The sequence below is a fragment of the Aegilops tauschii genome, chromosome 2, assembly GCF_002575655.3.
Source record: "Aegilops tauschii subsp. strangulata cultivar AL8/78 chromosome 2, Aet v6.0, whole genome shotgun sequence".
NCBI lineage: Eukaryota > Viridiplantae > Streptophyta > Magnoliopsida > Poales > Poaceae > Aegilops > Aegilops tauschii.
Genome location: NC_053036.3, coordinates 504941745 through 504959254, shown reverse-complemented (window position 1 = coordinate 504959254; position 17510 = coordinate 504941745). Strand labels below are relative to the sequence as shown.

The 17510-nt window shown below is 46.0% G+C and overlaps 1 protein-coding gene across 1 annotated transcript; it reads right to left on the bottom strand.

Moving 5' to 3' along the window:
* Positions 1-4930: 4930 nt before the first annotated feature.
* Positions 4931-6280, bottom strand: LOC109782954 (probable F-box protein At1g44080). The gene has a single exon (XM_020341584.2). It carries the CDS (start codon positions 6278-6280, stop codon positions 5093-5095), a length of 1188 nt encoding a protein of 395 aa, XP_020197173.1. The 3' UTR covers positions 4931-5092.
* Between the last annotated feature and the right edge of the window lie 11230 nt (positions 6281-17510).

Genomic DNA, 17510 nt, shown 5'->3' with positions numbered 1-17510 from the left:
CAAGTGTGGTTGCACTGGTCAGCTCGATTTGGTGGCACCATGACTCAGCCAACAGTTGTTCAAGTTCAATTTAATCCGGTTAAACTTGAATGCAATATGCTGAGCCATGATAAAATAACATGATGCAATAATGCATAAACATGATATCAACATAAGCACGGGGTGCAACATAACTATCCACCATATCCACAATGAATCATATCCAACTGAGCATAGTATAATGACGAGCATGAATATCACAAGTACAACACTACTCGTAGAAACCTAGCATGGCCACTAGCATCAACAATAAATATCATGCAAGACATATCAACAATGCTACCATGCAATCATTTAACCAACTGGATGCAATGGAACATGCATAACAACGGTACTCGGGACAGACGGTAGTCATGCACCGAAGACCATCACCAACATCAACATGTACTACTAGCAAGCATAAGCATATGAAAGGAATACTAGCACTAGCAGGGCCTGATAACTAGGTGCATAACAACATAGTAAGAAAGTAAGCACTAACCCAGAAGCATTACCGAAACAACGATAACCATATTTTAAACAAGCAATCATTTAATAAATATTTGAGTTGAAAACCATGGCTACTGCATGACTATCATGCAAGTGGGTATTGTGGCTTGCCTGGGGTGGAAGAAATCACCGGGAGAAGTGCGGTGAAGCCGCGGAAAGATTTGCCGGAAACAGTTCTCTCTCGGAGGGGCTGTTTACGTGCAAGGGCAAAAAGCTCATTTTCACAGTGCCAAACCATAGTGAAAATGAAACCAACAGAACAGGCTCGACGAGACAAAGAAGTGGGCTTTGGAATCACCTCATTTGGAGTTGGGAGCAAAAAGATATGATAGTTTGAACTCCAGGGACCAATTTGTAAAATATACTCTACAAACAGGCCCCTGAGCTGAAAAACAGAAAACACATTTTAGCAAAATACGCTTTCAGAACAGAGAAAACACATTTTGAGCTGAAACAGAACGAAACTACGCTTTCCAGTTGGGAAGACGTATTCCGAGGAACACGCCTCCACTTATCCAGCATGGCAAGGCGGGGTCGGGCGGCTTAGAGGCTTACAGGTGGGGTCCGCCTTATCCATCTCTCTCCTCCTGGCTCCTTCCTCCTGACGCGCGCTGAGGCAGAGGCGAGGCCGGCCGCCCCGACGACGACCGCCGGCGACTCCGGCCACCGTAGGCGGCGCTCGACCTACCCACGTGCTCAGGGTGACGAGGCCGACCCGCTCGAGGACAGAACGGACCTCGAGGAGGGCGGGGTTGAGAGCAGCAAGCACTCCGGTGGAGGGGGCTTCGGGTGGAGATGGGACTCGAGGCCATAGCGGCTCCGGCGAGAGGAAATGGGCATGGGGATGGTCGCCGGAGTGGTGATGTTCTACTGGTGGTGGTAGAAGGAGGGGAGGAGCTCGGGGCTGCTCGGATTCGAGCGGAGCCCGACGGCGGCCATGGAGGCGATGGGCAGCGGGGAGAGGTCCTCCGGTTCGGCTGACTGATTGGGGAGGGAGCTGGGAGTGAGGGGAGGCCGATGTTGTGCTCGAAGGGCTCGGGGAAGGCCTATAAATAGGCGGGGCGAGGAGAGCAAGCTCGGGTGCAGCCGCTCGCGCTCGGCCAAGGCTCTGGCGACGACAGCGATCACGGGAGGGCGCTGGATCACGACGAGGGAGAAGAGGACGCGCTACAGAGGTGCACAGGGACGAGCAGAGCTCGGGGACAAGAGGGGAAACGGCCACGCCGCCATTAAAGCTCGGTCGGCCACAGTGTGCCCGTGGGCGCGCGGCGACGAGCGCTGGCGGAGGGGCTGACGGAGGGGGAGAGAGGTCCAGGAGGACGGCGACGACGCGGTAAATCTATTAGACATGCTCGTGAACGCGAAGACACCGAGAGGGAGAGGGGCCCGAGCAAGAAGCCATTCTGGACGCGGCCATGGCATGCCAGAGAGGTGGTGACCACGTGAGCTGGCGAGGAGAAAGTGCCAAAGGCTTGCAAACATTGTCTAGTGCGTAGTTCATCCAGGGGAGGTTACAACTGAGGTGGTAGTTCGGTGAAAACTACTATGGTTAACAGGTAATCATCCTCTGAAGTTTACTGCAGTAAACTTGGATGAACACTGCTGATCAACAGGACGAAGTTTGGAAGCAATGGAGTTGTCTGGTAGGTTTAGGCTAAGAAGGACTTTCACCCTGGTAACTTGGAGAGGATTAGGATCAATATTTAATGTAGTTGCTTAACAACCACATAAACTGGTCCAGAAACTAGATTAGGATGATGCACTCTGATGAAGCATAAACTTGAGCTCAAATTGGGCAAGGCATAGTCATTTGGTCCTATGAAGATGCTCAAAAAGTCTCGTCCCAATTGGCCAAGCCAAACTGGTACTTGCTTCACAAACATCTCCTCTGGACAGAAACTTGCAAAAATTCTAGAGGAATAATGGCTTGATGAACCATGCCCAAAATGGGTGGAGGTAGGTTATATGGATAATAGAAGGCCTAGAAAAATTGGCAACCATAATGGAGCAAGATAAAATATACTTGCTTCACATACTGAAATTTTTGACAGAATCAAAGAATAGAAGATGAGCTCTCATGGAGGCATGACATGAGCTCTACTTTGGTGGAGGGCTATGATATGATGATATGCGGGATCATGCAAAATGACAACTCATTTGGATATGCCTAGTCCTTCACAAAGCTTCTTTCTGGATAGAAACTTTGGAAATCATACTTAAATAATTAGTAGGCAAATGAGGTTGCATTTTGGCATGTGGCAACGATATGGACAGGAAAAGGTGTCCAAGGAGTTTGAGGTCAATTGGGAAATGAAAAATAGCACTTGCTTCACAATGTGCCATTTAGGGCAGAATGGGAAATGAATTATTTGAGCATGATGATAAACATGACAAATGAAATATTTTGCCATATTTGAGATAGATATGACCCAAATAATTTATGAGAATTATTTGGGAATTTTAGGACTGATGGAAATAAAGGTTGCTTCACAACCTAGGGCAATTTGAGTTATTCCTTTAATAGAAAAGGAATATTCCCAATAAAAAGAATATTGGGATTTGGGCTAGGATGAAAATGACAGGGTCTAGGGAAGGATTTGGATATGACAAGCCACTCTGGAAGTAAAGAAGAGTTCATCTTCTTCACTTTCCAGACCACAAAGCCACGGAAAAAAGAAAACTCAAGCAAAAACCTCAGAAAAACAAAAGAAAAAGAAAGGGCCAAAAATCAGGCTGTCACAATAATCCACCTCGATCATATCGTAACGGTTCTTAGGCGAAGCCCTATGTCGGTCATCATCATCGCCGTCATCACGCCGTCGTGCTGACGAAACTCTCCGGCGAAGCTTTGCTGGATCGAAGCTCGCGGGACGTCATCGAGCTGAACGTGTGCTGAACTCGGAGGTGCTGTGCGTTTGGTACTTGGATCAGTCGGATCGTGAAGACGTACGACTACATCAACCGCGTTGTGCTAACGCTTTCGCTTTCGGTCTACGAGGGTACGTGGACAACACTCTCCCCTCTCGTTGCTATACATCACCATGATCTTGCGTGTGCATAGGAATTTTTTTGAAATTACTACGTTCCCCAACACTAATAAATGCCAAATTTGAACATGGAGTATGCCATCTTTATGTTGAGTGCAGAAAAAGCTTCAAGACCAGACAATGGAGGAATTGCCAATTCTCCTATAAAGTTGATGCGTTCACTCTCGAAACCACGATTCTTGCTCGGAGATGGTCCGGATTTTAAGCAGTGTACATGCTAAGTTTTTTCCCAAACCTTCTCAATTTGCTACCACAACGTATTGAGGTCATATCATGATACCGTGGAAAATTTTATGTTTTCCACACTTCATTTGCAATTTCTTGAATTTTAAAAAACAATAAACTCTATGTTTGTAATTGACTCTTGCCATAGAGGTCTTTATTTTTTTTCATTGCTTGTATAAGACATACAAATATACTCAAGACCCAATATATGATTTTTGAAACCATTTTCTACACTAATTCATGTATCTGTAGTTCAAATTAAAATTATATCAGTTAAATGCCTAGAAATGCTCACAATCACTTAAATATAGCAAATGAACCCCAAAATTGCCAAATTTGAACTTCATTGATTCTATGTTGTAATTCGAGTATAGAGAAAAAATCAAGGTCAAATGATAAAGGAAATTTTAATTCTCCTTCAAACCCGACGCATTCCCTCTCGAAACCATGATTTTTTTTCTCAAAAGATGTATCGGTTTCTAAGGAGTGTACATGGGAACTTTTGTGAAATCTTCTCAGTTTTTTACTACAGAATAATAAGGTCATATCATGACACCATGCCAAGGTTCGTGTTTTTCAGACTTCATTTATTTTTTCAAGAATATAAAAAACATTAAACTCAATGTTTGTGGTTGAACCTTGCCACAAAGATCTTTAAAATTTCTCACACTTTTTGTATAAGGCATACAAATATACACAAGACTCTAAATATGATTTTTCAAAACATTTTTGTGCACTATTTCATGTACTTGTAATTTGGAGTTATATCCGTTAAACACCTAAAAATGAACTTAATGACTTAAATATAGCAAATAAACCCTGGAGAATGTCAAAATTGAGCATGAATGATGATAAGTTGTAGGTTGAGTGTAGAAACAGTTTCAAGGTCAATTCGACTTCAAACCTATCGCAAAAACCATTTTTCTTTAAAAAAAGGTAATGCAAGACATCACGCGCGATTGCATTTTTCAAACTGTGTGCGATAGAAGACTAGAGCACACACGTTTTTTGAAAAAAAAAACATGTGCTATGTGTCACACACTGATACTTTTTTAAACACGGTTGTTTTTTTAAAATGTTGTGCAATGATAGGGTATATCACACACACACACACACACACAATTTTGCAAAAAAAAAACATGTGCAATGTATCACACGCTGTTCCATTTTTGAAACCATGTTTTTTTACAAAAGCCCGTGTGTGCAAGGAATAGTAGCCCGTGTGTAACTCACCGTAGCCAGATAGATACTGACGCCTTGCAAAGCAGCACAACTTCAGTCAAGGTTCAGTCTCACGGAAGTAGCCATGTCGTCTGACGCATCTTGTTTCTATCCCTATCACGTTTCCATGAGACCATCGGCAGAGGGGATGAGACCTCGCCGTCTGCCATGTCGTATACACCGATGGAAGCGTCATTGTTCTCGTGGCTATAGCCCTTGTAATATTCATCATCGTCCAAGAAATAGATCCGATCGCCCTTCATCCCGTACTGAGACACGGGAACGGTCCGTGAGTAGCTCCGCCCAACAAAAAGCACTATGTCCTCTCCCAAGGTCGTCACGCTGACCCACCGTGAGCGCTTGAAGTCAGCCTCGAACACCTCGAACTCGCTCTCTCCAGCCAAAACATGGTCCAGCACCAGCCTGCACCAGATCTTCCTGCGTACCATTAGCAGCTTGCCACATGATTCGACCAGGTAAACCTTGATCTTGATGGTGCTGTTGCTTGGCGTCCAATCAAGATCACATGGATCGCAATTGATGATCCGTCCGATCCGAGAAATCTGCGGGTCGCCGGTGCTCTCGTCCTGGCCGATGTTCACCACGAAGAGGTCCTCGCCATAGTCAACGGCGTAGAGCTTGCCCTGGTAGAACGCCATATCTTTGTAATCCTTGCACTCATCGTACGCGCGTACCGACCACGAGGTAGCCCCTGGCCGGCACATCAGGATCTGGCCGAGCATTTCATGGCAGACAAATGCAGCGGCGAGGTTTGGCGAGCACAGTATCAGCTTACTCAGCAGGAGAGTGTCCGCGTTTCTGATAAGCAACCATGTGCCGCGGGTGTGCCGCTCGTGCTCTGGTATGTGCTTCAGGTCCGCATGCGCTGGACGGAGCCGGACGTGAGAGAGTGCAGGGAGCGTCACGGTGGCGCCGGTGAATGGATCCACGAGGAAGCATCCGTCGTCGCGCAAGAAGGCGAGCCAGCGGCCGCAGGCGCTGTTGTACCCCGCGAAGCCGCAGCCGGGGAAGCGGAAGCGCTTGCTGTAAGGGAGGCTGTAGAAGGTGCCGTCCCGGAGCGCGAGCAGCGGCAGCACCGGGAGAACGCGGTGGTGCAGCGCGGCGGCGCGCCACTGCGGGCATACCGCGGCGAAGCGGGCGCGGTCGGCGCACGCGGGGAGGAGCCGGAGCACCAGCCCGGCCAGGTCCAGCGGGATGGCCGACCACGAGGATGGCGAGGGTGGTTGCGTCTCCGACATCGGTCCGTCGTCCGATCCTGCAAAGAAGAACCAGGTCGCTGCTCGCCCGACAGCTTCAGCGAAAGGAAGGCTGCACCGGCAGGTGCATGATAGACGGGTTACCTGTTATCGGCGCCGGAGTGGGTGGAGGTGGACCGCGTGGCCTGCTGCCAAGGAATGGAGTGTAGCTGGAGCAATGGTGTGCAAGTTTGCTGGCCGAAGGAACCGTGGTAGTACTCCATTATCAGGTGTGAATTTAAATAATTCCCAGAGTTAATTAATTTAAGGGCACAGGACAGCCGTCCGCCGGCGGCATGACAACGACTCTCGCCTTGGTCCAGTCGTCTCGTCTCTCGAGGATCGTCAATTTCTGTGTAAACCTACAATGTTAACGGTAACTTAAAGATAGCTGATCATATAGAGGATTGTCACTTTCTTTGTAAACCCACAAATCTTCCCTTCCTCCTCTCCGCCGCCATCGGAGGATGCCACAGGCGAAGCTGTGTGGTCGACGGTGGTGGTGGGGATCTTGCTCATGGCATGGGTGGCTCTCGGACACGGCGGCGAGCTTCTCGTGGACAGGGGCGGCGGCGCCGTGATGATGGTGCTTGGATCCGGCATGGCTACTTCGTCATCGGCTTGGCGCTGAGCAGATGGATGTGGCACAGTGTGTATGGGCGGCGGTGGTCTTCGCGGCGGCACGGTCTGCAGACCTGACACCAAAAAAAATCGGATCAGGACTCAAGCAGTGCCTCCTCACTGATGTCTGTGTGCCATTGGCAAAGCCCTCGCGGTGGATGGCGGTTGGGGCACACGTTGGATTCTTCTTATCTCAGTGATGACCACAATGGTTGCACATCAGAAGGAGGCGGTGGTTCTGGTAGGTTTGTGCGGTGCGGCGGGAGGCTTGTTGCGAATTATGATGGCCACCAAAGGTCCTCATGAGGGTTCCTCCCTCCAGATCCGGTGGCCGGCTATGGCGGTGAGATGCAGGATGACGAAGGCTTGACACGGGGGATGGTTGTGCAGACATCACATATATCTATAGGGACCACGAAAAAGTGGTGGCGACAATACATGAAGATGTCGATGGTTGTGCTACTTGAGAACCCAGTCTCAAGCTCCAGGTTGAAAGCCTAGGTCCGACAGAGCTGGTTATACCTCGCAATAGTGATGTTTTACGTTATTACCTGTTGAAGGCACTGCATGGATATGCTCATGTTGGTACTTTAGGGCGAAACCTAGATTCTGGCTTTGGGTGGCCGGATCCGGTTACGGCAGCGCTTGAGCGTTGCACCCTTCCTGAAGGCATTGCTGCTGAAGAACCTACTCATTTGTGTAGTGTCATGACATGGCTGGTGTGGATATGCTTATTGTTGTAGTTTGCCCAGCGGATCTGATCTTTGCTTTTTTGTCCTCGTATGGGCATTGCTTTGGTCTTATATGACTTTGCTATTTGTTGGCGTGGTTTTTTGTGTGCGTGTGTTGATTTTGGTTGTGTGCACCCTAACTATGCACAGTACATATGTGTACTCATTGTGCTTGTATCCTCTTGATGCTTCATTTTGAACCAATAAAATACACTCTTTATCGAAAATCTTCCATGTTTAACTTCAACCTCCTTGATCACCATTACATCAGTTCCCTTGCTTTCTTTTTTAATTTGTTACGCTAAGATCCTTCGTCAGATACAATGCTTCGTGACACGCCACGGCCTCCACAAAAGCTGGGTCAATCACACCTTCATACACACATGTCGAAGCATGGAGAAATTATCCATCCCCTGGCCTGAACATGGTCGCCGGTACACTCCTCCTTTCTGCAATAGACACTGCTCCATCCACATTCCCTTTTATCAGTTTCGGCAGGCAGAGGAACCCACCAGGATGGAGTTGATAAACAACCCTTGGTGCATGCACTGGAAGCTTTTTAATTGCCTTCAATTCATGCAGTAAGTTTCCGATGAAACCATTCGTCGCTAGAGGGCTTTGGTGTTTACCTTCATACATGATATCTCTCTTGGCCTTCCAAATCGCCCAGATAGTAACGATTGTTGTCAGATAATCCTGCTATGAGAGGATGTCTTCAAGATCAAATAACCAATTCTTTGCTCGTGGTTCTCCACATTGCTTCAACTCATCATATAAGCTCTCATCTACTAAACCAACACACTTCTAGCCACCTGCACTTGAGTAGGGAGAGTCTCCATAAGTCCTCCATGATTTCACACACTATGTAGGTATTTTTTCGGTTGCGATGATGCGCCACGTCAGCAGTAGGCAGGCTCTAACGTGCCAAACGCCATGCAAACACCTTCACTTTTGATTGGATGTTATGCTTCCACATTCTAGTCCATGCTTTGCCTTCAACACCGGGGGTTAGAAGCTCCTGATGTTCCATTAAGCCAAGACTCTCTTTGATTACGAGTATCGATCAGCATGTGGTATGCTAACCTAACTGAAAAGTCGCCTAATTCTCCCAGTACCAGGCCCATTCATTCTCAAATGACATTGTGGGCAAAGGAATCTTCTTGATTACCTCTGCATCCATCGGCATAGAATGTTCCTCAATGGTATCCTCATTCCATGCCATGGCTGCTTGGTCAATTAACTCATGGACAAATTATAGTTTGTTGTTTCTAACGGGTGCCAATAGGCTCATCATGTTCTCCCTCGGCAACCAATTATCATTCTAGATATTGGTTGTTCTTCCATGTCCAGTTATGTTAGTTATGCCTTGTTTGAGCACCTCACGGTCATCTAGTACTGACCTCCATATCTGTGAGGGCCGAGAGCATAACTCGGCAACAAGATGTTAGGATAGTATCGTGCCTTTAAGATCTACACACTCAGGTTGCTCAGATATTGCTGTTGGGGATCGTTGCAGAAATTAAAAAATTCTACGCATCACCAAGATCAATCTATGAAGAGACTAGCACCGAGAGAGAGGGGAGTGCATCTTCATACCCTTGAAGATCGCGATGCGGAAGCGTTACAAGAACGCGGATGAAGGAGTCGTACTCGCAGCGATTCAGATCGCGGTTGATTCCGATCTAAGCGCCGAACAACGGCGCCTCCGCGTTCAACACACGTACAGCCCGGGGACGTCTCCTCCTTCTTGATCCAGCAAGGGGAGAGGAGAAGTTGAGGGACAGCTCCGGCAGCACGACGATGTGGTGGTGGAGCTTGCAGTTCTCCGGCAGGGCTTCGCCAAGCACTACGTACTACGGAGGAGGAGGTGTTGGGGAGGGAGAGGGCTGCGCCAGGGGAAGGGGTGCGGCTTCCATGCGCCTCCCCACTATATATAGGGGTGGAGGGGGCTGGTTTCGTGCCCTCCAAGTCCATTGGGGCGTTGGCAAAGGTGGGGGGAAGAAATCCCATCATTTCCCTTCCCCACCGATTGTTATCCCCCTTTTTTAGGGATCTTGATCTTATCCCTTCGGGATATGATCTTATTCCTTCTAAGGGGGGATCTTGGTGAGCCTTGACCAGGGGTGTGGGGCCTTGCCCCCACTACCCATGTTCATGTGGGACCCCCATGCAGGTGGGCCCCACTCCGGAACCTTCTAGAACCTTTCCGGTACAATACCGAAAAATCCCGAACATTTTCCGGTGGCCAAAATAGGACTTCCCATATATAAATCTTTACCTCTGGACCATTCCGGAACTCCTCGTGACGTCCGGGATCTCATCCGGGACTCCGAACAACATTCAGTAACTGCACACTAATTCCCATAACAACTCTAGCGTCACCGAACCTTAAGTGTGTAGACCCTACGGGTTCGGGAATCATGCAGACATGACCGAGACAGCTCTCTGGCCAATAACCAACAGCGGGATCTGGATATCCATGTTGGCTCCCACATGTTCCACGATGATCTCATCGGATGAACCATGATGTCGGGGATTCAATCAATCCTGTATACAACTCCCTTTGTCAATCGGTACGTTACTTGCCCGAGATTCGATCGTCGGTATCCCAATACCTCGTTCAATCTCGTTACCGGCAAGTCACTTTACTTGTTCCGTAATGCATGATCCCGCGACTAACTACTTAGTCACATTGAGCTCATTATGATGATGCATTACCGAGTGGGCCCAGAGATACCTCTCCGTCATACGGAGTGACAAATCCCAGACTCGATTCGTGCCAACCCAACAGACACTTTCAGAGATACCTGTAGTGTACCTTTATAGCCACCTAGTTACGTTGTGACTTTGGCACACCCAAAGCATTCCTACGGTATCCGGGAGTTGCACAATCTCATGGTCTAAGGAAATGATACTTGACATTAGAAAAGCTTTAGCAGACGAACTACACGATCTTGTGCTATGCTCAGGATTGGGTCTTGTCCATCACATCATTCTCCTAATGATGTGATCCCGTTATCAACGACATCCAATGTCCATGGTCAGGAAACCGTAACCATCTATTGATCAACGAGCTAGTCAACTAGAGGCTCGCTAGGTACATGTTGTGGTCTATGTATTCACACATGTATTACGATTTCCGGATAACACAATTATAGCATGAACAATAGACAATTATCATGAACAAGGAAATACAATAATAACCATTTTATTATTGCCTCTAGGGCATATTTCCAACAGTCTCCCACTTGCACTAGAGTCAATAATCTAGTTCACATCACTATGTGATTGTAATGAATCCAACACCCATGGGGTTTGATCATATCTCGCTTGTGAGAGAGGTTATTAGTCAACGGGTCTGAACCTTTCAGATCCGTGTGTGTTTTACAAATCTCTATGTCATCTTGTAGATGCAGCTACCATGCGCTACTTGGAGCTATTCCAAATAACTGCTCTACTATACGAATCCGATTTACTACTCAGAGTCATCCGGATTAGTGTCAAAGTTTGCATCGATGTAACCCTTTACGACGAACTCTTTTACCACCTCCATAATCGAGAAAATTCCTTAGTCCACTAGTTACTAAGGATAAGTTTGACCGCTGTCATGTGATCCATTCCTGGATCACTCTTGTACCCCTTGATTGACTCATGGCAAGGCACACTTCAGGTGCGGTACACAGCATAGCATACTATAGAGCCTATGTCTAAAGCATAGGGGACAACCTTTGTCCTTTCTCTCTCTTCTGCCGTGGTCAGATCTTGAGTCTTACTCAATGCTCACACCTTATAACACAACCAAGAACTCCTTCTTTGCTGATCTATTTGAACTCCTTCAAAATCTTGTCATGGTATGTATTCATTTGAAAGTACTATTAAGCGTTTTTGATCTATCCTTATAGATCTTGATGCTCAATGTTCAAGTAGCTTAATCCAGGTTTTCCATTGAAAAACACTTTTCAAATAACCCTATATGCTTTCCAGAAATTCTACATCATTTCTGATCAAGAATATGTCAACAACATATACTCATCAGAAATTCTATAGTGCTCCCACTCACTTCTTTGGAAATACAAGTTTCTCATAAACTTTGTATAAACCCAAAATCTTTGATCATTTCATCAAAGCGTATATTCCAACTCCGAGATGCTTACTCCAGTCCTTAGAAGGATTGCTGGAGCTTTGCATACTTGTTAGCATCTTTTAGGATTGACAAAAACCTTCTGGTTGTATCACATACAATCTTTCCTCAAGAAAATTGTCGAGGAAACAATGTTTTGACATCCTATCTGCAAGATTTCATAAATAATGCAGTAACTGCTAATACATTTCCAACAGACTCTTAGCATCGCTATGAGTGAGAAAGTCTCACCGTAGTCAACTCCTTGAACTTGTCAGAAAACATCTTAACGACAAGTCGAGCTTTCTTAATGGTGATACTTACCATCATTGTCCGTCTTCCTTTTAAAATCCATCTGTACCTAATAGCCTTACGACCATCAAGTAGTTCTTCCAAAGTCTATACTTTGTTTTCACACATGGATCCTCTCGGATTTTATGGCCTCGAGCCATTTGCCGGAATCCGGGACCACCATCGCTTCTCCATAGCTCGTAGGTTCATTGTTGTCTAGCAACATGACCTCCAAGACAGGATTATGTACCACTCTGAAATAGTACGCATCCTTGTCGACCTACGAGGTTTGGTAGTGACTTGATCCAAAGTTTCATGATCACTATCATCAGCTTCCACTTCAATTGGTGTAGGCACTACAGGAACAACTTCTTGTGCCCTGCTACACACTGGTTGAAGTGACGGTTCAATAACCTCATCAAGTCTCCACCATCCTACCACCCAATTCTTTCGAGAGAAACTTTTCCTCGAGAAAGGACCCGTTTCTAGAAACAATCACTTTTGCTTCCGGATCTGAAATAGGAGGTATACCCAACTGTTTTGGGTGTCTTATGAAGATGCATTTATCCGCTTTGGGTTCGAGCTTATCAAGCTAAACCCTTTTCACATAAGCGTCGCAGCCCCAAACTTTTAAGAAATGACAGCTTAGGTTTCTCTAAACCATAGTTCATACGGTGTCATCTCAACGGAATTACGTGGTGCCCTATTTAAAGTGAATGCGGTTGTCTCTAATGCCTAACCCATAAATGATAGTGGTAACTCGATAAGAGACATCATGGTATGCACCACATCCAATAGGGTGCAGCTATGATGTTCGGACACACCATCACACTATGGTGTTCCAGGCGGCATTAGTTGTGAAACAATTTCCACAATGTCTTAATTGTGTACCAAACACGTAACTCAGATATTCATCTCTATGATCACATCATAGACATTTTATCCTATTGTCACGACGATCTTCAACTTCACTCTGAAATTACTTGAACCTTTCAATAATTCAGACTTGTGTTTCATCAAGTAAATATACTTAGAATCTACTCAAATCATCTGTGAAGTAAGAGCATAACGATATTCACTGCATGTCTCAGCACTCATTGGATTGCACACATCAAATGTATTACTTCCAACAAGTTGCTCCCTTGTTTCATCTCACTGAAAAAGAGGCCTTTCAGTCATCTTGCCCATGTGGTATGATTTGCATGTCTCAAGTGATTCAAAATCAAGTGAGTCCAAACGATCCATCTGCATGGATTTTCTTCATGCGTATAAACCAATAGACATGGTTCGCATGTCTCAAACTTTTCAAAAAACGAGTGAGTCCAAAGATCCATCAACATGGAGCTTCTTCATGCGTTTTATACCAATATGACTCAAATGGCAATGCCACAAGTATGTGGTACTATCATTACTATCTTATATCTTTTGGCATGAGCATGTGTATCACTACGATCGAGATTCAATAAACCATTCATTCTAGGTGCAAGACCATTGAAGGTATTATTCAAATAAACAGAGTAATCATTATTCTCCTTAAATGAATAACCGTATTGCGATAAACATAATCCAATCATGTCTATGCTCAACGCAAACACCAAATAACAATTATTTAGGTTTAACACCAATCTCGATGGTAGAGGGAGTGTGCGATGTTTGATCACATCAACCTTGGAAACACTTCCAACATATCGTCATCTCACCTTTAGCTAGTCTCCGTAGCCTTTTATTTCGAGTTACTAACACTTAGCAACCGAACCGGTATTTATTACCCTGGTGCTACTAGGAGTACTAGTAAAGTACACATTAATATAACATATATCCAAAATACTTCTGTCGACCTTGCGAGCCTTCTCATCTACCAAGTATCTATGGTAGTTCTGCTTCAGTGACCGTTCCCCTCATTACAGAAGCACTCAGTCTCGGGTTTGGGTTCAACCTTGGGTTTCTTCACTAGAGCAGCAACTGATTTGCGTTTCATGAAGTATCCCTTCTTGAAACTAGTGGTTTTACTAACCATCAACAATTGATGCTCCTACTTGATTTCTACTTTCGCGGTGTCAAACATCGCGAATTGCTCAAGGATCATCATGTCTATCCCTGATATGTTATAGTTCATCGTGAAGCTCTAATAGCTTGGTGGCAGTGACTATGGAGAACCATCACTATCTCATCTGGAAGATTAACTCCCACTCGATTCAAGCGATTGTAGTACTCAGACAATCTGAGCACATGCTCAACGATTGAGCTTTTCTCCCTTAGTTTGCAGGCTTAAGAAACTTGTCAGAGGTCTCATACCTCTTGACGTGGGCACTAGTCTCAAATCCCAATTTTAGTCTTTGGAACATCTCATATGTTCTGCGACGTTTCAAAAACGTCTTTGGCTCCTCAATTCTAAACCGTTAGCATTACGCACTGAACTATCATGTAGTCATCAAAAACGTGTATGTCAGATGTTCGCCACATCCATAGACGACGCTCGAGGTTCAGCACACTGAGCGGTGCAATAAGGACATAAGCCTCCTGCGCAGCAACGAGGATAATCCTCAGTTTACGGACCCATTCCGCATAATTTCTACTATCAACTTTCAACTAAATTTTCTCTAGGAACATATCTTAAACAGTAGAACCAAAGCGTAAGCTACGACATAATTTGCAAAGACCTTTTGACTATGTTCATGATAATTAAGTTCATCTGATTATTTAATGAACTCCCACTCAGATAGACATCCCTCTAGTCATCTAAGTGATACATGATCCGAGTCAACTAGGCCGTGTCCGATCATCACGTGAGACGGACTAGTCATCATCGGTGAACATCTTCATGTTGATCGTATCCACTATACGACTCATTCGACCTTTCGGTCTCTTGTGTTCGGAGGCCATGTCTGTACATTCTAGGCTCGTCAAGTCAACCTAAGTGTTTTGCATGTGTAAATCTGGCTTACACCCGTTGTATGCGAACGTTAGAATCTATCACACCCGATCATCACTTGGTGCTTCAAAACAACGAACTTTCGCAATGGTGCACAGTTAGGGGGAACACTTTCTTGAAATTTTTATGAGGGATCGTCTTATTTATGCTACCGTCGTTCTAAGCAAATAAGATGTAAAAACATGATAAACATCACATGCAAATCATAGAGTGACATGATATGGCCAATATCATCTCGCGCCTTTGATCTTCATCTTTGAGGCGCGACATGATCACCTTCGTCACCGGCATGACACCATGATCTCCATCATCATGATCTCCATCATCGTGTCTTCATGAAGTTGTCTCGCCAACTATTACTTCTACTACTATGGCTAACGGTTAGCAATAAAGTAAAGTAATTACATGGCATTTTCAATTACACGCAGGTCATACAATAAATTAAGACAACTCCTATGGCTCCTGCCGGTTGTCATACTCATCGACATGCAAGTCGTGATTCCTATTACAAGAACATGATCAATCTCATACATCACATATATCATTCATCACATCCTTTTGGCCATATCACATCACATAGCATATCCTGCAAAACAAGTTAGACGTCCTCTAATTGTTGTTGCATGTTTTACGTGGCTGCTATGGGTTTCTAGCAAGAACGTTTCTTACCTACGCAAAAGCCACAACGGTGATATACCAATTGCTATTTACCCTTCATAAGGACCCTTTTCATCGAATCCGATCCGACTAAAGTGGGAGAGACTGGCACCCACTAGCCACCTTATGCAACAAATGCATGCTAGTCGGTGGAACCTGTCTCACGTAAACGTACGTGTAAGGTCGGTCTGGGCCGCTTCATCCCACGATGCCGCCGAATCAAGATAAGACTAGTAACGGCAAGTAAATTGACAAAGTCGATGCCCACAACAACTTGTGTTCTACTCGTGCATAGAAACGACGCATAGACCTAGCTCATGATGCCACTGTTGGGGATCGTTGCAGAAATTAAAAAAAATTCTACGCATCACCAAGATCAATCTATGGAGAGACTAGCAACGAGAGAAAGGGGAGTGCATCTTCATACCCTTGAAGATCGCGATGCGGAAGCGTTACAAGAACGCGGATGAAGGAGTCGTACTCGCAGCGATTCAGATCGTGGTTGATTCCGAGCTAAGCGCCGAACAACGGCGCCTCCGCGTTCAACACACGTATAGCCCGGGGACGTCTCCTCCTTCTTGATCCAGGAAGGGGAGAGGAGAAGTTGAGGGAGAGCTCCGGCAGCACGACGTTGTGGTGGTGGAGCTTGCAGTTCTCCGGCAGGGCTTCGCCAAGCACTACTACTACGGAGGAGGTGTTAGGGAGGGAGAGGGCTGCGCCAGGGGAAGGGGTGCGGCTCCCATACGCCTCCCCACTATATATAGGGGTGGAGGGGGCTGGTTTCGTGCCCTCCAAGTCCATTGGGGCGTTGGCAAAGGTGGGGGAAAGAAATCCCATCATTTTCCTTCCCCACCGATTGTTATCCCCCTTTTTTAGGGATCTTGATCTTATCCCTTCAGGATATGATCTTATTCCTTCCAAGGGGGGATCTTGGTGCGCCTTGACCAGGGGTGTGGGGCCTTGCCCCCACTACCCACGTTCATGTGGGCCCCCTCATGCAGGTGGGCCCCACTCCGGACCTTCTAGAACCTTCCCGGTACAATACCGAAAAATCCCGAACATTTTCCGGTGGCCAAAATAGGACTTCCCATATATAAATCTTTACCTCCAGACCATTCCAGAACTCCTCGTGACGTCTGGGATCTCATCCAGGACTCCGAACAACATTCGGTAACTGCACACTAATTCCCATAACAACTCTAGCGTCACCGAACCTTAAGTGTGTAGACCCTACGGGTTCGGGAATCATGCAGACATGACCGAGACAGCTCTCTGGCCAATAACCAACAGCGGGATCTGAATACCCATGTTGGCTCCCACATGTTCCACGATGATCTCATCGGATGAACCACGATGTCGGGGATTCAATCAATCCTGTATATAATTCCCTTTGTCAATCGGTACGTTACTTGCCCGAGATTCGATCGTCGGTATCCCAATACCTCATTCAATCTCGTTACCGGCAAGTCACTTCACTCGTTTCGTAATGCATGATCCCGCGACTAACTACTTAGTCACATTGAGCTCATTATGATGATGCATTACCGAGTGGGCCCAGAGATACCTCTCCGTCATACAGAGTGACAAATCCCAGTCTCGATTCGTGCCAACCCAACAGACACTTTCAGAGATACCTGTAGTGTACCTTTATAGCCACCTAGTTACGTTGTGACGTTTGGCACACCCAAAGCATTCCTACGGTATCCGGGAGTTGCCCAATTCATGGTCTAAGGAAATGATACTTGAGATTAGAAAAGCTTTAGAAGACGAACTACACGATCTTGTGCTATGCTCAGGATTGGGTCTTGTCCATCACATCATTCTCCTAATGATGTGATCCCGTTATCAACGACATCCAATGTCCATGGTCAGGAAACCGTA